Below are 27,926 nucleotides of genomic sequence, written 5' to 3'. Positions count from 1 at the left end.
CTCTGTCTTTTGCAAACAAAGGGGCTGGGGAGGGGGTTCACAGGGGGGGAGGTAGAGAGCTGGTCATGGGGGGTTGTGGAGGAGGCTGGGGAGGGTCATGTCACCTGGCTACTAGAATGAGACAATGGTGTAGGGAGGAGGGGTTTAGATTTACTAAGAACTGGAGAAACTTTTGGGATGGGGGAGCCTGTACAGGAAGAGTGGACTCCACCTGCACCAAAATGGAACCAGATTGCTGGCACTTAGTTTAGAAGCTGCTCTACGACCTTTTTAATTTTAAGGGCTGGGGGAAGCTGGCAGATGCTGAGAAGTATATGGTTCGGACCCCTTAAGGCAGGGTCTCCGTTGGTAGATCTTCCCCTAAGGTGGGGTCGGCAACCTCTGGCACATGGCTCGCCAGGCTCAGCACTCGGGTGGGCTGGGCCAGTTTGTTTACCTGATCGCGGCTCCCACTGGCTGCAGTTCGCTGTCCCAGGTCAGTGGGGGTGGTGGGAAGCCACGACTAGCACATCTTCGGTCGCGCCGCTTCCCTGTGCCCCCATTGGTCTGGGATGGCGAACCGCAGCCAATGGGAGCCCCAGTTGACTGAACCTGCCGACAAGGCAGGTAAACACACTGGCCCGGCCCACCCGGGTGCTGAGCCTGGCAGGCCATGTGCCAGAGGTTGCCGACCCTGCCTTAGGAGAAGATCTACCAATGGAGATTTTCTATGTCAGGGGTTCTCAAACTGGGGGTCTGGACCCCTCTAGGGGTCGCAAGGTTATTAGTTGGGGGCGGTCGCAAGCTGTCAACCTGCACCCCAAACACTACTTTGCCTCCAGCATTTATAATTGTGTTAAATATATTTAAAAGTGTTTTTGACTTGGGTTAACTATTTGAATGACATTTTATCTGATACCAGCAGTTGTTTCTGTATCAGATTAAAAATCTTCACTTGTATTTTGAAAATTGGAATGCTCTGATGTTCCCTTTCAAGCCCTTTCCAGATTTTATGTAAAAGTTATAAAAAGGTGAAGAGGAGTGTCTGGGCCCTGAATACTGTGTTTGCATTAGTGCATTACTGCCCCAGTCTCTACGCTGGGTACGTCTACACTGCAGTTAGACACCCACTGTTGGCCTGTTTTGCCAGCTGTCTCGGGCTTGCCGGGTTTGGGTTATGGCACTGTTTAATTGTGATGTAGAGGTTCAGGTGCCAGCACTCTGGGACCCTCTCATCTCGCATGCTCCTAGAGTCCAGGCTTCAGCCTGAGCCCAAACGTCTACACTGCAGTTAAACACAGTCAAAGCCCACAAGCCTTGGGTCAGCTTGCATGGCCTAGCCACAGGTTTCTAATTGCAGTGTAAACATACTAAGGGTATGGTTACACTTGAAATTTCAAAGCTCTGCGTGTGGTTGGAGCGCCAGTGCTGGGAGAGAGCTCTCCCAGTGCTGCACATAAACTACATCCTCTACGGGTGTAGCTTGCAGCGCTGGAAGCCGCGCTCCCAGCGCTGCGGCACTGATTACGCTGAGACTTTACAGCGCTGTATCTTGCAGCGCTCAGGGGGGTGTTGTTTCACACCCCTGAGCGTGAAAGTTGCAGCGCTGTAAAGTGCCAGTGTAGCCATACCCTAAGGCTACTACTATCTTGCAAAAAAACTTATGCATGAATTTAACTTCACACCCATTAGTAGTCTTATTGAAGACAAATGGGACTACTCAGATGCATAAAGTTAAGCATGTGTGTAAGTCGTTGTGGGATCAGGAGCTAAGCACCTATGCATTTTTTCTAGTAGCCTAATCATTGACTCTCCTAGTTATTGTGATTCAGCTACAGCCTTTGGAAAATTATTCCATTGACTAACTGATCTCACTGTTGGAAAATGTTTCTGAATTTCTCACTTGATTTTTTCAGGGTATTACTTCTTCTTGTTTCACCCTTAACCTCCTGAAATAAGTGGCTTCCCCTTTGAAGAGTCATTGTCACCAAAGCCTTGTCTATGCTATAGGAATATCTGTTGGTGTTAGCAATGGGTGTGGTTGAAGCAGGGCAGAACAGAGTGCAGTTATAAGTGTGACAACAATAAATCATGTTCAGCACAGTTTCAGAAACTGGTTAAAATTCATAGAATCATAGAATATCAGAGTTGGAAGGGACCTCAGGAGGTCATCTGGTCCAACCCCCTGCTCAAAGCAGGACCAATCCCCAGACAGATTTTTTTAGAGCACCATTTATTTAAATATTTGTAGATATTTTCTACATTTTCAAATATATTGATTTCAATTACAACACAGAATACAAAGTGTACAGTGCTCTCTCTATATATTTATTTTTGATTACAAGAATTTGCACTCCAAAAAACCAAAAGAAATAGTATTTTTCAGTGCACCTAATACACAGACTGTTGTGCAATCTCTTTATCATGAAATTTGAACTTACACATGTAGAATTATGTAAAAAAAAAAAATCTGCATTCAAAAATAAAACAATGTAAAATTTTAAAACCTGCAAGGCCACTCAGTCCTACATCTTGTTCAGTCAATCACTCAGACAAACAAGTTTGTTTACATTTGCAGGAGATAATGCTGTCCACCTCTTGTTTACAATGTCACCTGAAAATGAGAACAGGCGTTCTCAAGGCACTGTTGTAGCCAGTGTTGCGAGATGTTTACGTGCCAGATGCACTAAAGATTCATATGTCCCTTCATGCTTCGATCACCATTCCAAGGGACATATGTCCATGCTGATGGCGGGTTTTGCTCTATAGCAGTCCAAAGCAGTGCAGACTGATGCATGTTCAGTTTCATTATCTGAGTCAGATGCCACCAGCAGAAGGTTGCTTTTCTTTTTTTGGAGGTTCGTATTCTGTAGCTTCTGTATTGGAGTGTTGCTCTTTTAAGTCTTCTGAAAGCATGCTCCACACCTTGTCCCTCTCGGATTTTGGAAGGCGTTTTAAATTCTTAAACCTTGCGCTGAGTGCTGTAGCTGTCTTTAGAAATTTCTCATTGTATGTTCTTTGCATTTTGTCAAGTTTGCAGTGAAAGTGTTCTTAAAATGAGCATGTGCTGGGTCCTCATCTGAGACTGCTATAACATGAAATATATGTTAGAATGCAGGTAAAACAGAGCAAGGGACATACAATTCTCCCCCAAGGAGTTCAGTCACAAATTTAATTAACGCGTTTTTTTTTTTAATGAGTGTCGTCAGCATGGAAGCACGTCCTCTGGAATGGTGGTCGAAGCATGAAGGGGCATACAAATGTTTGGCATATCTGGCACGTAAATACCTTGCAGTGCCGGCTACAAAAGTGCCATGCAAATGCCTGCTTTCACTTTCTCGTGACGTAAATAAGAAGAGGGCTGAACAAAAAGAAGAACTGAGTGGACTTGGAAGCTCTGAAGTTTTACATTGTTTTATTTTTGAGTGCGGTTATGTAACAACAAATCTACATTTGTAAGTCGTGCTTTCATGACAAAAAGATTGCACTACAGTACTTGTATGGGAGAATTGAAAAATACTATTTTTTATCATTTTACAGTGCAAATCTTGGTAATAAAAAATAATATACACTTTGATTTCAATTACAGCACAGAATACAATGTATATGAAAATGTAGAAGAACATCCAAAATACAGCATTTATTAAATTTCAATACGGCGATTAAATCGCAATTAATTTTATTAGTCACGATTAATTGTTTGAGTTAATCGGGTGAGTTAACTGTGATTAATAGACAGCCCTAGTTAAAATCCAAACACTGCACCACTAAGAGCTTCAAAATGAAATAAACAGTAAGAAGGAAGCTGACTTCATTAATTTTCAGTGCCCATACTGAGAAAAATGCAAAGAAAATCAAATTAAATAAAGAGCAAAAATAATCACAGATGAATTAATCTTAAAATTATTTGCCTTTAACCATCTATGATGGTGTTAGTAACACAGTTAAATAAATGAATTTGTTTACAACATAGGATTTTTAAGTGTGCAGTATCCCCTCAAGTAGCTTCTCTTCGAAGATCTGCATTTCTTTCTTTCGATTCTTTCTTGGCAGGAATGTGTTGCATGTTGTTTTGAGCTTCTCAGAAAGCTAATTGAGGGTGTCTATGGCCAACTCACAGCTCACCTACCTGGCCGCATTGTGGTGACTGGATGTAGCTGCCCACCTATGTTTCCCTATGTTTTGTATTCAGGATTATTTTCTCCCAAGTGAACTTTCATTTTTTCTATATTTAAAGCCCTTTGGGGCAAGGATAATCTCTCCATATATCTTTGTTGAGCACCCAGCATAATGGGGCACAGGCCCCGATTGGAGCTTCTGGGGGCCACAGTAATAAAAATAATACCTTCCCGTGGGCTTTTGCCTATTTCTCTGATCTTACGGAAGTGTCTGTGCCTCCTCCCTTGTGTCAGTGAATTTGATTACTGGACTATTCTTTTCTCCTTCCTTATCATTGGTAAAGATACGGAACAATATGGAACTGAACACTGACTTCTTTGGAACTTTTCTGAATTCCAGTTCTTGGTTTCATGTTGTCCCATTTCGTTTCTCTCTGCTGACGACCCATCAGCCAGCTTTGTATCTATTCTGCAGTATTCTTTTCCAAACTGCATCGTTCTGATGTCTCTGTTAGACTCTCAAGTGGGACTGCACTGAAAGCCTTCCTAAGGTCTATATGGATTATGTCCTCTGCATTTCTTTTGCCCACCTGATAAGTGACTGTAGTACAGAAAGCTTTTGAATATTTAAGGCAGAGTATAATCTTTAGGCAGGCACAGTGCCTAATTGCTCATTAAGTTGCTCCCTTTTTGCTTCAGTATTGTTTTTCAATATTGAAATTAGCCAGATGGGTTGGGAATTTTCTAGAGCTCCCTTTTTTGCACAAAATAGGCTCCTGAGCAGGAGCTGTGTGGTCACATTAGCCACACATCTTTGTCCTAAGCCACACTATGGTAAGGCCATCATGTGGCACACTGGCAGAGAGAAATGTTGTGATAATGGTGCACTTCTCTCCTGAGCTTCACTTTTAAACTGTACTCCTCAATGCCCTCAGTTATTATGCAACCCTACTTTTTTACTTAGATCTTCACTGTGCATTTCTGGTTGCATGTATCCAGTATTTGGAAATGTAGGATAACTTAATGGATAATTTTATAATTAAGACGCTGGACTGAGACTGAAGAGATCTGGGTTCTGTTCCCATTTTTCTAATAGATTTCTTTTGTCACTTTGGGCAAGTCACGTAATCTCTCTCTGTCCGTTAGTTTCGCTCTGTAATTGGTGACAGTAATGCTTCCTTACTTCCCAGAAGGGTTGTGAGGGTAAATTCATATTGTGTATGTGAAGTGTTCAGATATTATAGTGATGAGCACTACAGAAAAGCTTATAAAAATAAAAATGCTACTCTGGTCCAGAAGGTAGTACAGTAGTTTATAGAAAGCTAAAATTACTTCAGTGTATTTTTGGTGTGGTCTTTCTGCAGATGGGTTGGGGTGATTTGGGAGTGTTTGGAGAGCCCTCTAAAGAAACCCCTAACTTGGACCAGATGGCTTCAGAAGGGATGCTCTTCCCAAATTTCTACACTGCTAACCCTCTGTGCTCTCCATGTAAGTAAATTTCAGCTTTAAACTACTATGTAAAATTGCCACCTTCTGGGAAGATCAGGATGTTTGCCAGCATCTTACATAAACTAGCAACCAAACCAGTGATTACCCTTAAGGCAGTGTTAGGATTTGGAGCTTTCATCTTGCATTTTGCTTCCTTTTTATTTTTTTCTTGAGGAAAAACTACAATCTTCTGTTTATACAAAACAGTATTTTAATCATCAAAACACTTCATTTAAAGGATTTTTTTTTTAATTCTGTTTTAGCCTTCAGGCCTCTGCAGCTGAATTATTTCATCTCTTCCCTCTTTGGGGCAATCAGACAAAACAGTATCTAAATCTTTGTTGGAGAAATCCAACAGGAAGGAAGTGTACAATGGGCTTGATTCTGTTCTATAGGCAGAACTTCCATTGACTGGGACTTCCATGCGTGGAGCAACTACACGTTCTGGCCTATTGTTGTCATTGTTAGCCACTAAGAGATTTAGAGAGGGAGAAAAGGGACAAAGCCATTTGAGTCCAATGTAGATTTTACATCTTTGTCACTGTGTCTGGTTCTTCAAGTCTGATTGCCAGCTGACAGCTAAAATGTAAAGGAGAAAAGAGGACTTTGAGGCCTCCATTCGGGAAAACATGTAACCATATGTTTAAGTCCATCCCCATTCAGGAAAGCACTAAAACACCTGCTTTAAGTCCCCTTGACTTCAGTGGGATTTAAGCAGATACTTAAGCTAAACATCTGCTTAACTGCTTTCGTGAATCAGAGCCTTGATCTCTATCATGCTTGAGCTGGATACCTTGCCTTTGTTACTTGTAGAAGTAGATAAAATGGTTTTGTCAAGGCAAGATAATGAATGTAAATTTAGCAAATAACTGTTTGCTAATCTGAGCTAGATTAAGATGTGTCTCCCATATACTCACCCCAGAAATGCTGTTTAAAGTTACTTGGCCAAGTATGTGTATGACTTTAGGATCCTTTGGGTTGATGATTACTCTTATCAGCTAAGCAGTAATCTATAGCAGAAATTCCCTATGATCTCCAGTCATCATGCTGGCATCAGCCGAAACATGAACTCTGAAGCAGAGAATTTGTATAAAGAAAATAAGACTCCCTATTCATGCTTTCTTTGTTTTGATTGTTTTATCTGCAGCACGAGCAGCGTTGTTGACGGGACGTCTCCCCATCAGGAATGGGTTCTACACCACGAATGCACATGCCAGAAATGGTGCGAACATCAGTGCTGCTTCTCCTAGAAATGCCTTTTCTTCCTTTAGTCTTTGCCTTTTGGCTTGGCAGTAGGCGTGGCTGAATATTGGCATTTGCCCCTGTGCTCTCCTTCATGGGTTTTCCAGGAGGTACATTTTCAGAGTGACAACATGCGATTGGCATGTAGCTCCACTGCAGTTAATAAGAAGTCTATTGCTTCTTACACATGATACTGGAAAGGAAAGACATCGCTAAAGGTGTTAATCTGTTTGCTTCTTCTGGCTGAGATGTTGGTTCCTTGGGTGGGCTAATTAACATGAGTGAAAGAAGAAAAGTGACATGGGATGTGGTGTTAACGTCTTACTTAAGAACAAGCTGTTTAAAATCAAGTCTGTCATGGGGTTTACTACTCACTGCTGGGGCGCCTCCTTGTAGTTCATCTGGGGATTAGCTCTTGACCAGTCTCCTGCCCCCTCCTTCAGTCTCTCTCTTTGGGCTCAGGGAGCTCCCTTTCTGTGTCTCAGGCAGTTTTCTGATCCTCTGGCCAGTCAGTGCCATTTTTCCAGTGGCCAGTAGGGGAATCCAGACATGCCCGCTGCTCAGGGTCCCAGCCCAGGAATTCCATGCCCAGCAACAACAGTCTGCTCCAGCTCCAATCTTGTTGCCAGTTCCATGGCCTCTTTCCTGCCTTTCTTCCCTATCTTCTGGCCCCCCTTTGCTCCCTGTGGCTATTTCACCCCTTCCTTGGGTTCTTGCCAGAGTTTGTATTCTAAGGCAGGATCCCAGGGCTTACTCCGTGCTGGGCCACCTCCTCATCTCTGACCAACTGCCCTCCTCTCTAGGGAGTGACAGCAGAGCTCCTCCCTGCAGCCCTTCCTCTCTTTATAAGCCTGTCCCAACTCCTCCCCCAGCAGGGTTTCATCAACTGTTAGCCCTTAGTAATCCCTGCCTCGCCTCCTGATGTAGCCTGTCCTGTAAGGTTAATTGGCCATTTTTAATGGTTTAGTCTTGTGTGGGGTGAATACCCCGTCATACAGTCTTATAGAAGTAAACCTTTCCCGGCCAGTTAAACAAGGAGTTACATAACACGATGCTGCCTGCCAGGAGAGCTCTCCTCCAGCACTCATGAAGGAATGTACCTGCTCAGAATGTCTTTGGGTTGGTCTAATTCTAAAATTACAGCTGCTTTATAAGACCAGACAATCTGGGCACACAATTAGAGCTACCTATTGGTTCACACTATCCATCAATGGGAGAACTTGGGTATCTCCTAACTCACTGACGGTTGTGCCCTGTGTTCTCAACTAGAAAATATTGGAGACACACTATTTTGGATCAGCCAGTGCACTTTGAGCAAGTCCATTTGTCCTTTTATTTAACTAATCCTTTGAGTTATAAAAATGCACTAATTATAGATAACTTCAAGCAGTTTGGCAAAAGTATAAACCAAATGGCCCCAACTTTCTCTCCTTACAGCCACCTGCATCCACACCGTCCCTCCAGCCAACAAAGGCTCCGTGTGTGAAGGGCTCCATTCCCTGGGGCAGTGAGTTTGCTGAGTCAGCTTGTTCTGAGACCTGGTGGGCTGAAGAATTTGAATCCTTTACTACAGTATTGTTGGACCATTGAGCAAGCCTAATTTTTGGTCCTGTCAAATAAGCTTCTAAGGATGAGTGTCCATAAGCTTTCATGACCTGCTTGCTAGCCTTAGTCATGAGTTAAAAAATATGTTCTCGTTTTATACAGCCTATACACCACAGGAAATAGTAGGGGGAATCCCAGGTTCTGAGCTGCTGCTTCCAGAATTGCTGAAGAAGGCAGGATATGTCAGTAAGATCATTGGCAAATGGTAAGCTTGTCTTGAAATATCTTGTTTGTATGTGTGTGTGCTTTAGTCGTGTGGAGAGACTGGGAGAACCAGAGTTTGAGAGCACTCATTTGAAGCTCAAACATCTGTGTTTTCAAATCTGGGCAGGATCTTCCCACCTGCTGTGATTAATTTCTCAGTAGAGTACTATAGTTTTATAGATAGATATAGCAAAAAAAGGCCCCAAACCCTTAACCCTTTGTGCTTTCATTCGGCACTACATTGTACTTAACTTTCATCAGAAATTGCAGAGATGTTTTGTTGGAGCATTTCCCTTACCCTCTACAGTTTTTTGTCTTTGGCCCCTGCTGTATATCATTGATTCTCTGCAGATAAGTCTGACTTGTAAACTCTGGAGGCATCTTTTTTTTTTTTTTTTTTAGGCAGCAGAATGTTAGGATAGAAATGAAGATACAGTCACATGAAGGAAACATGCTGATATTAGACAAAGCTACAGAGAAGAGTGATGACCTAATCTAGCAGAGCAAAGGGTAAATAAATAGACAGTGAAAGAGTATTGACCAAAGATCTGAGTGAACTACATCCCAAGAATTTTAAGAGGATGAAGGGCTTGATCCTGTTCTCATTGAAGTCGCTGACAAAACTCCTTTGACTTTTATGGATGTAGGCCCAGATTTTAGCAAAGGAAACATCAGAACTTGTGAACCTAATCTTCAATAAATCAGGGCAGTCAGGAGAGGTACCTGGCAACTAAATGCAAGTGTGGTTCCTGTGCAGGGTAGGAGGGAAAAGCTGGAGAGCTGCCAAACAAATACAATAGTCTTCTTTGATGGGATTACTATTGTAGTAGTGGAAGAGAAGCCAGCGGGCATAGAACATCTGAATTGCAATAAACAACTTGTGTGATGTGATTGAGTCCCATTGGGTTTCTAGGTCTCCATGCTGGTAATTCATAATTCATAGTAGTACTATGTAATAAATAAATGCGTAAATAATAAACTTCAAAACTGCATAGATACCAACTGGATATAACATGAAATCAACAGAGTAATTGTTAATAATACAACCTTCAAGTGGGGACCAGTGTTAAGGTAGTCAGTTATGGAATCCGTATTATTTAACAATATAAAGAAAGGTATAGATTCAACTGCGATCAAATTTTCCAGCAACCCAGAAATTGGAAGGAAAGTAAACTAACCTAAAACAGTGAATTATTTATTAGCCCAGATCCAAACAACAAAATGGTCAGGAAAAATCGGATCAGTGGGCTGAATGCAATGAGATGCATTCAGTGCTAATAAATGTAAATTCATACAGCTAGGGAAAGGAAATAAGCAGCACAAATACATATTGGTTCCAGACAGTTATCTGGAAAGCAGCGAGTCTGGAACACCTAGTGATGATAAAAAGCAAAGTAAAAATGAACTCACAATGCGGTGTCATTGTGCACCTAAGAATTGCTGTACATCAGCTGCTTCAGAGAAGGGTACTGGAAACTGCAGATGTGAGATAACCTGACCCCATTAAAGTTTCATCGTAACCCCTATTGGTTAGAGACACTAGCCTTAAACGGGAGGTTTTATATCTCTTTTAACCCTCTCTTTTAAGTATTTGCTATTTCAGCTCTGAATATTATTTGCCGTGTTGTTATAGCCATGTTGGTCCCAGTATATTAGAGAGAAGGTGGGTGAGTGGTGGGACCTTCTACCACCTGTGGAGAGTGAGGAACCCCCGGTGGGCCAGCCTGTACACCACTCTGGACTCATGGCCCACCGGGGATATTTGTTGGCAGCTCCTTCATGTGGTTCATCCCCATCCCCAACGCCTGCCCCTTTTGCACTGTGAGGTAGATCCTGGTACATGCCTGTCTAGAATGCGCCAGGTTGCAGCACCTAATCTGACTCCTCCAGAACCTCCTATTGAGGTTCTGGCTGCACTTTTCCTCACATCTTTTCATATATGTGCACCCTGTCTGTGGCCCCATGAGATCGTGAGACCTCCTCGTCACCTCCTCCTGGCACTGGCCAAAATAGCTATCTTCAACACCAGGAGGAGGATGCTGGATGGGGAGGTGCTTTGCATCTGTGGGGCCTATTTCTGTTCCTCCCTGGACTCACTCATCCTTGCAGCGTTCCTCTGGGCGGCGTCCAGTGGCTCCCTGGACAGCTTTGAGGAGCAGTGGGTGCTATCCGGGGTTCTCTGCTTGGTGTCCCCTTCTGGATCCCTAGTTTTGAATCTGTGACCTCCACTCCCTGCCTTGTTATTTCTTAGTTGTCCCCTATATTCAGTTGAGTCCTAAGTCCCGTGACTCCTCCCCAAAGGTTGCGTCCCTTTGCCTCCTGGAATTTCAATAAGGCCTCTTATTGGACCACTTCTGTTGGTGAGAGACACAAGCTTTTGAGCTTATGCAGAACTCTTCAACTCTGGGAAAGGTGCTCGGAGTGTCTCAGTTAAATACAAGGTGAAAAAGATAAGGAGTTAACACATGTTGCAAGAGGCCATTCAAGGAGAAGTTAACAACTGAAGGAGAAAAAAGGGTTTATGGTTTCCAGATTAAGTGAGACATAAATACAGTGTCTTTATTAAACCCATGATTTTTACTATCTAGCAGAGTTATGAATTTAAAAGCTTCCAGGCTCATCTTTTGAAGATGTTTATGCAGAGGACTGAGAGATCAGATATGGAGTTATCGCTCTGTAAAAAGTGTTTGCCCACAGGTGATAGAGTTTTTGTCTTTTATCATTTTTCTGTGAGAGTTCATTCGACAGCATAGTGACTGTCTGGTTTCACCCACATAGATGCTATTGGGACATTTAGTACACTGGATGAGGAAACCATATGTTGTGATCCACATGTATAGAAACCATGGATCTTGAAAGGTGTGTTGTGGGGGTGTTGATCATCGCAACAGCTGGAGATATGTCTGCAGGTTTTGCAACTGTTGTTCTGGAAGGGTCTGATGGTGCTTTGAGGTGGTGTGTCCTGGTCTGTAGGGAGCTTGCCTCTGATGATGAGCTTGGCAGAGTTGGGGGGTGGTTTGAAGGCCAGAAGAGGGAGTTTAGGAAAGATTTCTTTCCACATGTGGTCCACCTCGAGTATGGGTTATAGTTGTTTGATGACACCCTGTATGGATTCCAGTGCGGGGTGGTAAGTGACAACTATGAGTGTGCAGTTGGGCGGGGGGAGGGTTGCTATATTGAAGCAGGTTCTTTTGGAGTATTTGGGTGGCCCATTCCATGGTATGATCTACTTCTCTGGTGAAGTGTCCTTGTGTGGTGAAGGTGGTTTTGAGTGTGCTGCGATATGTATCCTGGACTTTCTCAGTGGGGCATATTCTGTGGTATCTGAGTGCCTGACTATAGATAATAGATGTCTTGGTGTGTTTGGGTTGGTTACTGGATTGGTGAAGGTAGGTGTGGTGATCTGGGGATTTCTTGTATGTAGTTGTCTGTAGGGCCCCATTGTTGAAGTTGATCATGGTGTCCAGGAAGTTGGTGCTGGTGTGGGAATGATCTACAGAAAGTTTGATGGATGGGTGCTGGTTGTTGAAGTTATAGTGGTAATCTTTGAGGTAGTTTAAGTTGTCTGTCCAGAGGATAAAAATACCGTCAGTGTATCTCAGATATATCACTGGTTTTGTGGTGCATTTGTCCAGAAATTCTTCCTCAAAGTGGCTCATGAAGAGGCTGGGAGAACAAAGAAAACCTGCACAACACCTTCAAAAGACAAGCCTGGGAGCTTAAATTCATAACTCTGATAGACACCAAAAATCATGGACTTAATAAAGACAGTGGATTTATGGCTCACTATAACAATCTGGAACACACAAACCCTCCATCCCCTTCACCTCAAATGGTCTCTTGCAACATGTGTTAACTCCTTATCTGTTCTACCCTGTAGTTACACTCTGAGCACTTTTCCCAGAGCTGAAGAAGAGCTCTGCGTGAGCTTGAAAGCTTGTCTCTCTCATCAATAAAAGTTGGTCCAATAAAATATATTATCTCACCCACCTTGTCTCCCTGAATTTTATGTTATCCTTATAAATCTTGAGTCTCTCTTTGAATCTTGCCAAGTTCTTGGCCTCAGTAACATCCTGGGGCAGTGAGTTCCACAGTCATATTATGCTCGGTGTTGATAAATGCAAAGTAATGCACATTGGAAACGTCCTAACTATACATATGCAATGATGGGGTCTAATTTAGCTGTTACCACTCAAGAAAGAGGTTTTGGAGTCATGGATAGTTCTCTGAAAACATCCACTCAATGTGCAGGAGCTAACAGAATGTTGGAAATCATTAAGAAGGGGATTGACAGAAGACAGAAAATATCATATTGCCCCTATATAAATCCATGGTACGCCCACATCTTGAATACTATGTGCAGATGTGGTCGCCCCATCTCAAAAAAAGATATATTTGAATTGGAAAAGGTACAGAAAAGAGCAACAAAAATGATTAGGGACTACTGGAACAGCTTCCATGTGAGGAGAGTTTAATAAGACTTGGACTTTTCAGCTTGGAAAAGAGACAACTAAGGGGGAATATGATCGAGGTCAGTAAAATCATGACTGGTGTAGAGAACGTAAATAAGGAAGTGTTATTTACTCCTCATAATACAAGAAATAGGGGTCACCCAATAAAATTAATAGGCATTTGTTTAAAACAAACAAAAGGAACTATTTCTTCACACAATGCAAAGTTAACCTGTGGAACTCCTTGCCAGAGGATGTTGTTAAGGCCAAGAGTATAAAAGGGTTCAAAAAAGAACTAGATAAATTCATGGAGGATAGGTCCATCAATGGCTATTAGCTAAGATGGGCAGGGAAGTTGGGAATGGGTGACGGGGCATGGATCACTTGATGATTACCTGTTCTGTTCTTTCCCTCTGGGGCACCTGGCATTGACTGCTGTTGGAAGATCAATGGGCTAAGTGGACCTTTGGTCTGACCCAGTATGGCCGTTCTTACTGTGTGTTGGGTGATAAAAGTATTCCCCTTGCTCAGTTTTGAATTTGCTGACTTTGAGTTTCATTGTCTTCCTTCATTCTTGTGTTATGAGAAAGGGAGAACAGGAGCATCTAATCTACCTTCTCTATCCCATTAATTATTTATTTATGTTGTATGCTTTTCTCATATTCCTTCTTACGCGCCTCCTTTGTAAACTGTCCCACTTTTTAAAATCTCTCTGGAGATCAGATTTTCCATGCCCCTAGTCACTGTGAAGATAGCTAGGGGTATTTTTGTTGTGGTGTGTGTGCACGTGCGGGTGCACGCACATATATGTAGGGATACCACATGTAAAACTGGGGAGATTTGTGGTTCTAATTTACACAGCCAGTGTGTGACCGGTTCAGGAATCGTGAGACTAAATTAGTCTCTGGTGTAATTCCATTCAGCTGAGACAGTGCCAGAATGACCATCTATAAATACTTTCACAAATGAAGGAAGTGAGTTATTTACAGTCCCAGAAGATGTGGAAGGAAAGGAGCAGTAGCCTGAAGCTAAAGAAGGAAAGTTTAAATTTTATATCCAGGACAAAGTTGTTAACAGAAGCTGGTGTGTGTATTTGTGTGTTGCTTTCATATGTACATTCTAAGGGCCTCGTTGTCATTTACACTAAAGCCCATTTTACATCACTTTGGTGGCATAAAGGGCCTTAAAGTGAATGTAAATATAATTGTAAATTACGCACACTTTGTGGTCCCTTTACACAATTTACTGGTGTAGAAGAGCCTTGGTATAAATGAGACCTAAGCCCTAAATTCATTATTATATGTATTTTTGCTGTGTGTTCTGGCACCTCCACCCAAGGCACCATCGTCACAGATAATCAACATGTTTAGAGAGAAGAGAAATTGGACATTGACTTAATGGAGCAACTGGAACAGTGGCAGGGATTTCTATAATCTCCTTTGAATGCATGTTTTTGTCTAGTCATTATTTATTTGGCCTACTAGAGGACTGGAACTAATCACTGAAGTTTTCCTTTAATGTCATTGAAAGATGTTTCTTTCTACGCAGTTCTGGTAAGATTACTATTTACTCCTTTGCAATGGACTCCTGAACTCTCTGTGGCTTTTGTTCCTAGGCATCTGGGTCACAGACCCCAATTCCACCCCTTGAAGCATGGATTTGATGAATGGTTTGGATCCCCTAATTGCCATTTCGGACCTTACGATAACAAAGCCACCCCAAATATCCCTGTTTATAGGGACAAGGAAATGATTGGCAGGTAATTCAGCTGTTTGCTCCATGGTTCATTTAAAAAATGTATTTTGGAACTTACCAACGGCTCGTTTTCTTTGCTTTCTCTGTGGTCTTACTCAGCTGTCCTGTGGTCGACTGAAAGACAAGTGTTCAATCAGCAAACTGTCTTCAGTTAGGAGAGGCAGGCAGATCCTCCTGGATCAGACACAGCAGTAACCCCATGGCTAGGTTGGATGGGGAGCAATCTCCAGAAACCTCACACCATGCCAGGAGTTATTGGACACAAGTGAAGGAAATGTCAGTCATCAGGGATGAACTGGTTCAAAATATCATCTGACATGTACCACATCGTGTTTTCAGCACATGTAGTGAATTTGCAATCCTAGAATTGTTAAAGTGGGAAAGGGACCCACTGAAGGGGATGTATTTCCTCTCCCTTCCTACCCCCATTCTGTTTGCTCAGGACTTTTGTCCCTAGACCAGAGATGGCTGATTGCAAACAGTCACCTGGGTGTTATACTGCTCACAATCATGCTAAGCCAGAGGTTTGCAATCATGCAACAGCCTGCAGGCCACAGCCAGTCTGCACGACCGTCCTGCCTGGCCCTTAAGCTCCTGGCTGGGGAGGCTAGCCTCCAGCCCCTCCCTTGCTGTCCCCCCTCCCCCGCAGCCTCATCTCGCTGTGCCACCAGCACCCTAGGCGGCGGGACTGCAAGCTGCTGCCTGGAAGCACGACTGCAAGAGTATTAAATTGCTCCCCGTAGGAATGTGCTGCTTATGGCTGCCAGTCCTGGTGCTCCGTAAGTACTACATTCCTACAGGGAGCAATTTAATACATTACACCCGGCCCTCCATACAGTTTTGGAACCCCAATGTGACCCTCAGGCAAAAAAGTTTGTCCACCCCTGTGCCAAGCCAAAGTGAGGAGGATTTCGTATAGGAAAGTGTGCAAGAGGATTTTGGCATCTGTGGGAGGACAGTGTTAGGTTTAGAGCCTTTGTCACTTAGGGTACGTCCACACTACCCATTGGATTGGCGGGTAGCGATTATCTATCAGGGATCGATAGATCACGTCTCGTCTAGATGCAGTAAATTGATCCCTGATAGATTGACCGCTCTGCCGTTGTCTCCGGAAGTCCACTAGGGCAAGAGGCGGAAGTGGAGTCAACAGGAGCACTGTGGCCATTGATCCCGCGCCGTGAGGATGGGAGGTAAATCAATCTAAGATACGTCGACTTCAGCTACGCTATTCTCGTAGCTGAAGTTGTGTATCTTAGATCGATTCCCCCACCCCCACCCCCCAGTGCAGACCAGGCCTTGGAGTAGGAGGATTTTTGCAGCTGAGAGGGCAAGTCAAGATGGGACACTTATCACTGGAGTCGGAAAATGTTTATGAAGGAGGATCTTGGCAGCCAGAAGGATTCAGAGCATTTGTGTCTGGGCAATGCCTGCTAGATCTTCCAGCTTCCTTTCCCACTCCCAGACTTACCTGCTTATTGAGAGAGATGCATAATCCAGTGGTAAAGCACAGGGCTAAGAAACAAATTCCTGAGTTCTAAACCTGGCTCTCATATTGTATCTCTGTTTTCCCATCTGTAAAATGGAAACATTAGTACTGCCCTACTTCTATGGGGTTGTTAATATTTTTAAAGCACCTTGAAGATTATAAGCACTAGATCTGTACTAAATTTTAGTCTGAACTCCTCAGCTGTTCCCTGCTGGAATCCTGGCATCCTCATCCCACCTCAAAAGATGAACTTAAAGCCCCACTGCTTTAGTGCTGGGCTTTTATCTGCCATCTTGTTTTTTAATGATGCAGCGCTCTGGTGCTCAAGTCTGAAAGGCTTCAAAGGCCAGAGCACTTAAGAAAGGGACACGGGAGTGCCCAATATTCCCTTATGTGCCAGTGTGTTCACATATTCAAACCAGGCATTTGTCACAAGTGATGCAGCTAAGGCAGGGGTGAATGTTGGCTGCCAGGGGTTGTGGCAGGCTAGAGAGCCAAGAACAAACTGCATGTTGCCGAAATGTGCTCATGGACCACAAATAGGCCATTGCTGCTCTAAACCATCTCCCAGAGGTGTTCATCCAGCTGTGCCTCCTTTGAAAACTGATTCCATTCCCTTAGTGAAGGTGTTTTCATTTCTCCCCTCCCTGTTTGTGGTAACCCTTTATGTTTTCATCACAACAGCCCACCATTTCTTCTGACCTTGCAATTTCATTGTTCTCGCCTAACATAAAAAACCATAATGAACTGGTTGCATAAGTGGTGGGTCTCTGCCCTTTTGTTGAGTAACAACAATGACCTGCCCATATAAGTAATAGGGAAGAACAGCTCTTTGGTTCTGTGTTCCACGGGTATTGATTTTTTTTTCGTGGCTCTGCTTTATTTTAAGATATTACGAAGATTTCAAAATTGATCTGAAGACAGGGGAAGCAAACTTAACTCAGATCTACTTACAGGTATTTTACATTTTCTTTATACATTTGACCCATATAGCTTTATAACCCACAGCTCTTTTTGGTTTCTTTTGGTTGAGGGTTTTAGGTGGCGGAGGATGATCCTGTTAACATTAATTTCTGTTGTTATTTACAGGAAGCTCTCGACTTTATTAGCCGGCAGCAAGCCAGTCATCAGCCGTTCTTTCTCTATTGGGCTATTGATGCCACTCATGCTCCTGTTTATGCCTCCAAACAGTTCTTGGGCACTAGCCAGAGAGGGTTGTAAGTCACCTTTATTTGATTTATGCTGCCTACTGTGATAGTAGAAAACCACAGCAATATTTATTGGACTGAAGTAACATAGATCACTTGTTAAAAGTGTGTGTACGCATGCGTGTGTAAATACACCTACTAGCTAGCATGGAATTTCCTTTCAGTATTTTTTTTTTCAAAAAGACTGTCTAGTTTGAGCTTTAATATATTTGTTGTAAGCCAAAATAAAGGTCATGTGACACAAATGTGTGTGAAATCTAAGCTCCCTGCTCCACCATGTGAGTAATGAAATGCTGGTCGGTGGAATGGGTGCTTTTGTTAGTCTGTTGACATAGTTTGATTAGAGCCTGGCTTAAAAGCCTGTAAATCAGAACAGCAAACAGGCTCCACATCATGGAAAATGCAATTTACAGTGGGGGAAGGATAGCTCTATAGATATAATGGACCTTGCTTTTAAGATCACGGTTTCAAACTAGCATCTATAAACAAAATTACTTTATTAGTCTCAGTTCATGGCAGAAGTGGCCTCTGCTTATACTTGGCTTCATTTTTCTCAGTTGCTGGTCTCTGTCCAAGAATGCTCAGATCTTAGCAAATTGGAGAGTCTGAGTATCCAAGAGAGGCTGCTTTCTGCAGATAAGAGACATAAGTTCCGAAGTGACACTGGTAAACTTCTATTCTGGTACCTGATATGTAGGTGACTTATTTCCCTCTTCAGCACAATTAATTCAGTATTCTTGTGGGCTTCAATGGAGTGCTTTGCGTTCTGTAAGGCTACCTGGTTTAAACTCTTTCTCCTCCTTGGCTGGCTTGCATATTTGTAATCTCTACTGTCTCAGGTATGGTGATGCAGTGCGAGAAATTGATGACAGCATTGGGAAAATCCTAAAGTCCCTTCAAAACCTGGGCATCAGTGAGAACACTTTTGTGTTTTTCACATCTGATAATGGAGCTGCTCTTATTTCAGCACCTAAACAAGGTACGTGACTAATAAACAGAGCTGGGCCTCAGCTATGAAGTTCGGGTCTAGATCCAAACAGTCTCAGAGTTTGAAGAGAAAGACATCTGCCGTTTTGGTTTGGTCCCTTATATAGATAAGAGAAGCCTCAAAGTTCAGGAGTGTTCAGAACTAGAGTTCTGCCTCCAGTCCATGCTCGTGTTAGTTGCTCACCTGGGCACACTCATATTTAGACAAGCACGTGTGCATTCTGTACTGTGCCCTGGTGCTGATGTGTATATTGTTTTATTTTACTCCTTAAAAGCAGTACATTAGCTTCCTACCGACTGTATGTTTGGTCCCACCTTCTCTCTTCATGTGTTGTTGGTAATGTGTGTGCAGAAGTGACATATACAGGCAACTGCTAAGTCTCCTGTACTAGTTAATTAGGAAGACGAATTAGAGGGCCATTATCAAATGCATATCTTAGTTTTCTGGATCATTATAAAAGATCCAGGAGTCCCATTGTGTTTAGCTCTATGAAACGGTGTCAAGGAGAATAAACATTCCCTGCCATGGACAGCTTTGCTGCACTTCTCAGTTTTTCTCTTGTTTTCAAGCTTCTATCCTTAAGCAAATGGATTTTATTCCCCCCTGCCCCTTTTTCCCCCCATTTGGAGGTCAGGTAGTCTTGTGATTATAAGGCCACAAGATAGGAGACTCCTGAGTTCTAACCTTAGCTGAGCCACTGAATCTGTGTGGCCTTGGGCAAATCACATGACTTTCCTGGCTGTTCCTCAGTCAGTGCAGCTGTAAGGCTGCATAAAAAGTGGGGACCTTCTATGCAAACCAGCTGCCGTCTCTGAGCCGAGCTTTCCTGGGGAAATAAAATGTAATCTCACTTTTGTCATCATCATGTCTATATCCAATGAAACTCATATCTTAAAAGGACACTAGAAAATGACATCGAATCATAGAAATGTAGGACTGGAAAGACTTGAGAGGTCATTTAACCCACCCACCTGTGCAGAAGCAGCACCAAGTTTACCTAGACCAGTGGTCATCAACCGATCGATGGCGATCGACTGGTCGGTCCTGGAGACTCTCCCAGTCAATCACGATCTCTGCTGATGCAGCGGGTCTGCTGCTAAGGCAGGCTTCCTGTCTGCCCTGGCCCCACACCACTCTCAGAAGTGACCAGCACACCCCCGCAGTCCTGGGGGAAGAGAGGTGGCAGGGGTCTCCGCACGCTGCTCCTGTCTGCAAGCGCCTCCCCCACAGCTCTCGTTGGCTGGGAACGAGGAACTGTGGCCAATGGAAGCTGAGGGGGTCGTGCCTGCAGAGAGGGGCAGCACACGGAGCCAAGTGCCCCCCCCATGGGCTACAGGGGTGCATTTGCCCCTTCCGGGAGTGGCACAGGACTGGGGCAGGTAAGGAGCCTGCCTTAGCCCCGCTGCACTGCTGATCAGGAGCTGCCCGACGTAAGTACCGCCCAGATGGAGCGCACACCCTGAACCCCCTCCTGGAGCCAGCACCCCATATCCACTGCTGCACTCCATACCCCCTCCTGCACCCCAACCTCCTGCCCCAGCCCTGACTCCCTGCCCAGAGCCAGCACCCTGTATCCCCTCCTGCATCTCAACACTCTGCCCTAGACTGGAGCCTCCTCCTGCACCCAATCTCCATCCCAGAGTTTGCACTCCCTCACACCCTCCTGCACCCCAACCCCTTGCCCCAGGCTCAGCCCGGAGCCCCCTCCCACACTGCAAACCCCTCTGCCCCAGCCCAGAGCCCACATCCTCTCCCAACCCTCTGCCCCAGCCCAGTGAAAGTGAGTGAGGGTCGGGGAGAGCAAGCGACGGAGGTTGAGGGAGGGGATGGAGTGAGTAAGGCAGGGCTTCGAGGAAGGGGCAGGGCCTTGGGGAAGGAGTGGGGTAGATCCTGGGTTGCCTTTAAATTCAAAAAGTGATCTTTGGCGTAAAAAGGTTGGAGACAACTGTTCTAGACCATCCCTGACAGGTGTTTGTCTAACCTGTTCTAAAAACCTCCAATGATGCGGTTTCCACAGCCTGACTTGGTCACCTGTTCCAGTGCTTAACTATTCTTACAGTTAGAAAGTTTTTCCTAATATCTAACCTAAATCTTCCTTGCTGAAAATGACACTTATTCTTTTCCTGCCTTCAGTGGACATGGATAACAGTTGTCCTTTTTGTAAGATCCCATAACGTATCTGAAGACATATCAGGTCTCTCCTCTCAGTCTTTTCCCAAGACTAAACATACCCAGTTTTTTTAACCTTTCCTCATAGGTCAGGTTTTCTAAATCTTTTATCATTTTTGTTGCTCTCCTTTGGACTCTCTCCAGTTTGTCCAGGTCTTTCTAGAAGTCTGGCACCCAGAACTGGACACAGTACTCCAGCTGAGGCCTCACCAGTGCTGAGTAGAGCAGGACGATTACTGCCCATATCTTGGATCCAACACTCCCGTTAATACACACCAGAATGATATTGGCCTTTTTTGCACCTCTGTCCCATTGTTGACTCATTCAATGTGTGATCAGTTTTTACCTCCTTCACTCACAAGAAACATTTAAGATTCCTATAAATGAAAGAAGTTAACAAAAATTTTTGTTTTGTTTGTTTCCTTTGTGCATTTGATAGCACTCCCTATCTAGTCTACTAATCAGTCAGTTTCTTCCCTGCTGAAAAGACCTTCACAAGCATCCACAGGAAAAACATCATAGTGTTTATCAATTTTTTTTCCCTTAGGAGGTAGCAATGGTCGCTTTCTGTGTGGTAAACAAACCACTTTTGAAGGTGGGATGAGGGAGCCAGCTATTGCTTGGTGGCCAGGCCACATACCTGCAGGACATGTAAGTATCTGGCCTTAACAATTTTAGGCCCAATCCAACACCAACTGAAGTCAATGGAAGGAGTCCCATTGGCTTCAGTGGTCTTCGGTTCAGGGCTTTTTGCACATTCTCAATGGAATCACTGTGCCAAACCTGGGATCTGATTAAGTAAAGTATTGGTTGCTGTATATACAATAAGATCAATTAATTACATTATTGCAGTCCTATACCGTGAATGCACACGACTGGATTTTTTATAAACACTAAGGGGTTTCACTTTAGCCAGCGGATACCTTTTTGTTTTCCTGGTCTGTTTAATCCTTTCACTTTTGTTGGATCATACCTCTGTATCTCTAGCATTTTTAGTGGATTATCGATGTGATCAAATGTTATGTGCTGCTGCAGTGAAGAAACATGCTTTCTGGACATATTCTGCGTGTCCTGCAGCATCGAGTGATTTTAAGCCTGACACTCCTGTTTTTTGTGGCTAGATAGCAGTTTCACTCAGGGAGGTAGGTCTGTGTACTAGAATGTTGCTATTTCCTGCCTGCACAGAGATTAAAATGAAGCTCATTCTAAAATAATCCTCAGATGGCAATACCAGAATGTGCAGGAAATTGTCCCAATACTCATTAAAGAAAGATCTAACCAGCTCTCCAGGAGACATTCCCTCCCTTTTGTAGATGTCTTTTATTCAGAAAGAAATTATACTTCATCAGCTCGACACTGTGCCCAAGATCGCAAAATATTTATAAAACATTTATTTTTCTAATTTACATTCCTTTTCAATGTTGTAAATCCATTAAATCGGATAAAGATAATTTATAGAGCATATTTAGAGAGTCTCTGTCAGATTTGGCCTAAAATTTGGAGCACAAGGGCAGTTTGAGTTTCTCATCTTTAAAAGTTTTACAAAACCTAATAGGAATGTTTTTGTGATGCTTTAAAATTTGAAATGAAAACAGTTTGTTGTTTGAATGTTGAATGTTGTTTGAACATTCCCATGAAGTCCGTGCAAACCAAGCATAAGTAACCTTGGACTAGTGCATGAGAACACAACATTGAAACGGACTATTTTGTTTTGTATGTACAAACTTGAGTAAAGTGCCAAAAGTAAACAACCATCATTAATGGGAACAGGTACATTAGATATGGAAAAAAATAACTTGAAGATATAAATTAGGAACAAAGGCAGGAATTTTTTATACCAATAACTTAACAGTAATCTTGTACATGCAGTGTAGCTAGCTATTTTATGTGTTGGGAAGAAATGTTTGCCACAGATTGGAGCTCGGTGTGGTAGTTTGTGGTGAATTGTTTGCTCTCTTAGAAAAAGCTGAAAGTTTAACCTAAATTTGTATGATCAACCATTTATGTATGGTTAACACATTGGCATACCCAAATGACGTGCCATACTGCCATGGGTACACACACAAAGGCAAACTACCTCTATTTAGAAAAGCTCTTATGTATGTGATTAACTTTAAGCACATGCTTAAGTCTTCGTATTAGGCAGATTCTCACCTGGTGTAAATTGGCATAGCTCCATTGACGGATCTGCCTTCATTGACTTCAGTAGCACTTAAGTAAATGCTTCACTTTAGGCATATACTTAATTCGTAGCTTGATTTAGCCCCATTTCAGGAAACTGGCCATCAAATGGTTACACATACAGAGGTCTGATCCTGAGATGCGTTGTCTCCCACAATTCCCATTGGGCTCAGACTGCTTTTCAAACCTGTGGTCCATAATGTGCTGCTTCATTCTGCTGGGTGGATTTGCTAGTATGGGTGTTATCTGTAAATAAATACATAATAACAGATATTGATAGGTCTTCTATGCTTGTATTCTTGCAATCAAGGCTCCTGCAGTCTGATGCCCACAACAGCACTGTCCTCAGGTGAGAAGTACAGCATTGCTTCAGGTTTTTGGGTAGTGCAACTCTGCCATTGCTTTCTAGTGTTACAGTCGCATGTATAGTTTTTATAGTGCATAGTTATTTCTCAACAATTGCTTTTTCTAGACATAATCGGTGGAGAGCTCCCTTCTACAGTTTTTTTTGCCTATTTTACATATAGTACACCCCTACCCTGATATAACGCTGTCCTCGGGAGCCAAAAAATCTTACCGCATTATAGGTGAAACCGTGTCCTATCGAACTTGCTTTGATCCGCTGGAGTGCTGTGCCCCAACCCCCCGGAGCACTGCTTTCCTGCGTTATATCCGGATTCGTTTTATATCAAGTTGTGTTATATTGGGATAGAGGTACATGTTGAAGCTTTTACTTTCCCAGCCTGACCAGGAGGGAGGACTCAGAGGTTAATTCAGGGTTAGTCCCATGTAGTTGTTGAATTCTCTGCTAAATCAGTTGGGAGCTCTGCCTGCTATAATAGTGCTTTTACTATGGACACAAGTCCACCAGGAATTGGAGTGAACCCACAAACTGTCACATAGAGATGACCAGACATTTATCAGATGGTGACAGCTTTTGGTTACTGTTGACCAAGGCCACGTTCAAAGCAGTAACCTGCTGTTGAAAGTTTCCCTATCCTGTTGCCTGCACCATTCAGTTGCTCAGCCCCACCAAACTACTGGAGTTAAAGCATTCTCTGGAAGGGTCATGCCTCCTTGCTGATGGTCAGAAATTCGATAAATGCAGAGTAATGCACATTGGAAAACATAATCCTGACTATACATACAAAATGATGGGATATAAATTAGCTGTCACTACTCAAGAAAAGATCTTGGGGTCATTGTGGATAATTCACTGAAAACATCCACTCAATGTGCAGCAGTCAAAGAAGCTAACAATGTTAGGAACCATTAAGAAAGGGATGGATAATAAGACAGAAAACATCATAGTGCCACTGTATAAACCCATGGTATGCCCACACCTTCATTACTGCACGCAGTTGTGGTCACCCCATCTCAAAAATACTACATTAGAATTGGAAAAAATACAGAGAAGGGCAACAAAAATGATGAGGGGTCTGGAACAGCTTCGGCGTGAAGAGAAATTAAAAAGACTTGGACTTTTCAGCTTGGAAAAGAGACGACTAAGAGGGGATATGACAGAGGTCTATATAATCATGACTGCTGTGGAGAAAGTGAATAGGGAAGTATTATTTACTCCTTCACATAACACCCAATGAAATTAATAGGCAGCAGGTCTAAGAGAAACATAGGGAAGTATTTCTTTACACAATGCACAGTCAACCTGTGGAACTTTTTGCCAGGGAATATTGTGAAGGCCAGAACTATAACAACCAATTCTTTTTTGTTGGTCTTTTCATGGAGGATAGATCCATCAATATCTATTAGCTAACATGGTCAGGGATGCAAACATATGTTCTGAGGGTTCCTAGTCTCTGATTGACAGAAGCTGGGAGTGGGCAATAGCGGATGGATCATTCAATGAATGCCTGTTCTGGTCATTGTCTCTGAAGCACCTGGCATTGGCCACTGTCAGAAGACCGGATACTGGGCTAGATGAACCATTGGTCTGCCCCAGTATGGCCATTATGTTCTTATGCTGACAGTCTTACTGACTTGTAGCTTTTTAGTGGGTGTATTCCTTTATTTCAAATAAAAGGAATGTTGAGTAGAAATTATAAAGGAAATCAAGTGGCTGGTTCTAATAGGAACATCAGTAGCACTATAGGTAACCAGTTTGGGGCTGGGTGGGGGTCATGCCACAGGAGGCTGCTGCTGGTGTTGGTATCAAAATTCAGTTCCTTTTGGCCCCCTCATTTTGGAGTGTTTATTCACACACAAACACCCTTTCTGTAGCTTCCTCCCCTACTCCATTTTCCAGGTGAATTCATAACAAGTCAACATTTAAACATTCTCTGCATCATGTCTGCCTTCTGGAAAGATCCAGCTGAAAGAAATTCATATTCTGCTGGTATTTGAATCCTCCTTCTCTCTTTCTGTGTGTCTCCTACCTTTCCCTCCCCAGTTCCTGCTCCCTGAAGGAGAAGAGAACATATCAACCCAAAGACAGCATTGCAACCTTTTCTTCACTATCTCCCATGGGGCGCAAATTGAAATTGAATTAGACAGGGATATCAGGTCTGCTCGCTGTGATAACTGTAAAAGGACTTTATTTAAAAACACCCTGACATTTGTTCACCCAGTTTCAAATATTTAGCTTTTCTCCTTTCGTTTCCTGGCGGGGGCGACTTTATTAATTGTCGCCTTTGATTCAGAGTTAAAGCTTGAAAGCGCTGATAACAGCAGTGGTGACTATTTCTTCCCGCAACGTGGCCCACAGCAAAAGGATTTCATTTTCTTAAAGACGGTCTGTGTTCACTGAGAGTTTATTTAAAAAAAAAAAAAGGAGGAGGAGCCCTTCTTACGTGCGTAATGCCAGCTGTTCCTCACTGATACGAGGAATATCTGATCTCGCTCTTCTTTTATATGTTATTTATTTTCTCTGGGCTGTTACTCTCTGGATTTTTATTTTTATTTTCTTAAGAAAAAATGGAAGAGGCAGCTAGAATGAGAGTGCTGTTGACAGGAGAAAATGGTAATTTAAAAAAAAATTATCTGAAAATACTTCAAAGGTTTTTATAAATATTAACCTTTTTTATTTTTTTTCCCTCTCTTCATGGTGCTGCAGAGCACAGATAAATCCAAGTGGCTGTGGCACTAGCATTTAATTTCCTTAAGAAGTTTTCTCTGCTTTGTGGAAGAATGTTGTCTGAGACCAGAAACGTAATTGGATGATTAAAGGGAGTCATCTACATCTGGTTATGTTTAATAAAGGCCGGTACAAGAAGTCAATGGTGGCCCCATAGGACTGTCACAGTGTATAAATTAGATAGCACATCTGAATTTGGCTATTGCTTCTTGCTGTCTGTTAGCCAAAAGATTTACGTGACAGGATTGAGCGGTGACGTGAAAAGCGATATATTTTTTATTTTTTTGGATTTGCCTTATAAACTGTGAAAGGCCTAATTACAAAAAGACTTACATGCTAGCTATCCTGTTCATTTCTGCTGCAGCAAGAGTATATGGAGAGCAGGCATGTTAATAACTATATCATGTGCCAAATATCCCTTTTATTAATCTCTCAAATCCTTCACATGGCATTTCTCCAACCTCACAATGCCTGCGACATGCAGGCGAGCATACAAAACACTCAGCACCTCATGGTGTGTGAAGTAGTCCACCTTTGTCAGGAATGGATGTGATAGCTTCTTTGAAGGAGGACAACATTGTTATTATTTAATGTCTGTGCACTCTTAACACGTGCACAGCCCTTTACAAAACACACACACAAGGCAAGATCTTTGCTTTAAGGAGCATACAATCTAAGGGTCTGTCTACACTGCAGCTGGGAATGAGCCCCCAGCCCTAGTAGACAGACTCATGCTAGCTCGGTGAAGGGGATGGGTCTTAGAGACGAACTCCAACCCAAGCAGGAATGTCTGCACTGCTATTTTTAGCCCTGTGGCATGAGCCTAAGTCAGTTGCTCTGAGACGCACTGCTGTGGATCTTTTTTATTTTATGATTATTTTTTGCAGTGTAGGTGTACCCAAAGGGAGCAGTATGGAGACAGTAGAGTGTAAGGAGCAAGAGCAACAACATCTAGCACCTATCAAAATGGGGTCAGTGGGGCCTGACCCCTCCCTCGATCTCTGTATCTGATAGCTACACAACAGCATTTTTGTTAGTGTTTGAATCAGCAATAAAAATGCATGTCTGTTGTTCTTGCAAAGGAACAGGGAGTGTGTGTGTAACCATTATGTATTTGCAATGAGCTGCAGTCTCACTGGAGTCTGACTTAGTTGTTGGGGTGGAAGGCAATGGGAGGTTTGCCTGGGTAAGGACTGCAGGATTTGGTGCAGTGTATGTAGCTTTGTTTTGTTTGGAGCTCCCAGTACCAGTGCACATTATAAAACTAAAACAGTACGTCCAGTTTCACTATAAAATGGGACTGTTTCAGTTCCTTCTCAGAGGTTGTGTAGCCGAGAAAGTTGCAAACAGCTTCCCTCCATCCTCTCCTCCAAATGAGGAGATGAACCTTTAGAAGAGTTTGTGTACATTCCTGCCTCTTGTGTTGCTCATGTGGAGGATCGTTTAATGTTTCAGGTCCTGCGATTTAACCCCTTCCCATCCCTTACTGCCCACAAAAACAGGTTGATCCTAGCCTCTTCCAAAGTACCTCAGTGCAACAAAAGCTCTGAATCAAACTATGGGCCTGATCCCATGCAATCTTTCACATGCCAGTAATCCCACTAATTTCAGTCAGATTACTCTATTGACTATAGGCTGTTTTCATAAATAAAGGTTTCCAGGATCAGGCCCTCTCTATGCTTGCTGCTATGCATTTTGTTTCTCCTGCATGGGGACAGGGGAAGTTTTGCCCGTATTCTACCTCAGTATTAAATGCTGCTGTCAGTGTTTTGTGATGAATTCAAATGGTTAAGAATTGAAATGACTGTAATCCAGCAGAGTGACATTGCAATGTTAAATGCTTAATCCGTCCCACTAATGCAAGCATAGCATGCAGCCTGTTGTTTTTGGAAAGAGGAAAATACTGTAATTTTCAGAAATATCTTTCAATTGCCCGCTTAAATCCTTAGATGTTCACTTTT

At 43.0% G+C, this 27,926-nt stretch overlaps 1 protein-coding gene across 4 annotated transcripts in view; it reads left to right on the top strand.

Moving 5' to 3' along the window:
- GALNS (galactosamine (N-acetyl)-6-sulfatase) overlaps nt 1-27,926 on the top strand; it is an 82,615-nt gene that overhangs the window by 694 nt on the left and 53,995 nt on the right. For 2 of the 4 annotated variants that reach the window (XR_012657297.1, XM_032764245.2), the window contains exons 2-9: nt 5,462-5,585; nt 6,733-6,807; nt 8,535-8,637; nt 14,703-14,846; nt 17,218-17,284; nt 17,418-17,545; nt 18,376-18,515; nt 21,241-21,344. Coding sequence is in view for 2 of the 4 variants with exons in the window: in XM_032764245.2 (XP_032620136.1) it covers nt 5,462-5,585; nt 6,733-6,807; nt 8,535-8,637; nt 14,703-14,846; nt 17,218-17,284; nt 17,418-17,545; nt 18,376-18,515; nt 21,241-21,344 (885 nt within the window). In the remaining 2 variants the exon portion in view is untranslated. The other 2 variants (XM_032764241.2, XR_012657298.1) reach the window with 2 other exon arrangements.

This window comes from Chelonoidis abingdonii, chromosome 19 (genome assembly GCF_003597395.2).
Source record: "Chelonoidis abingdonii isolate Lonesome George chromosome 19, CheloAbing_2.0, whole genome shotgun sequence".
NCBI classification, from domain to species: Eukaryota; Metazoa; Chordata; order Testudines; family Testudinidae; genus Chelonoidis; species Chelonoidis abingdonii.
The sequence above is the reverse complement of the archived record's forward strand: the minus strand, read 5'-3'. Positions and strand labels throughout refer to the sequence as shown.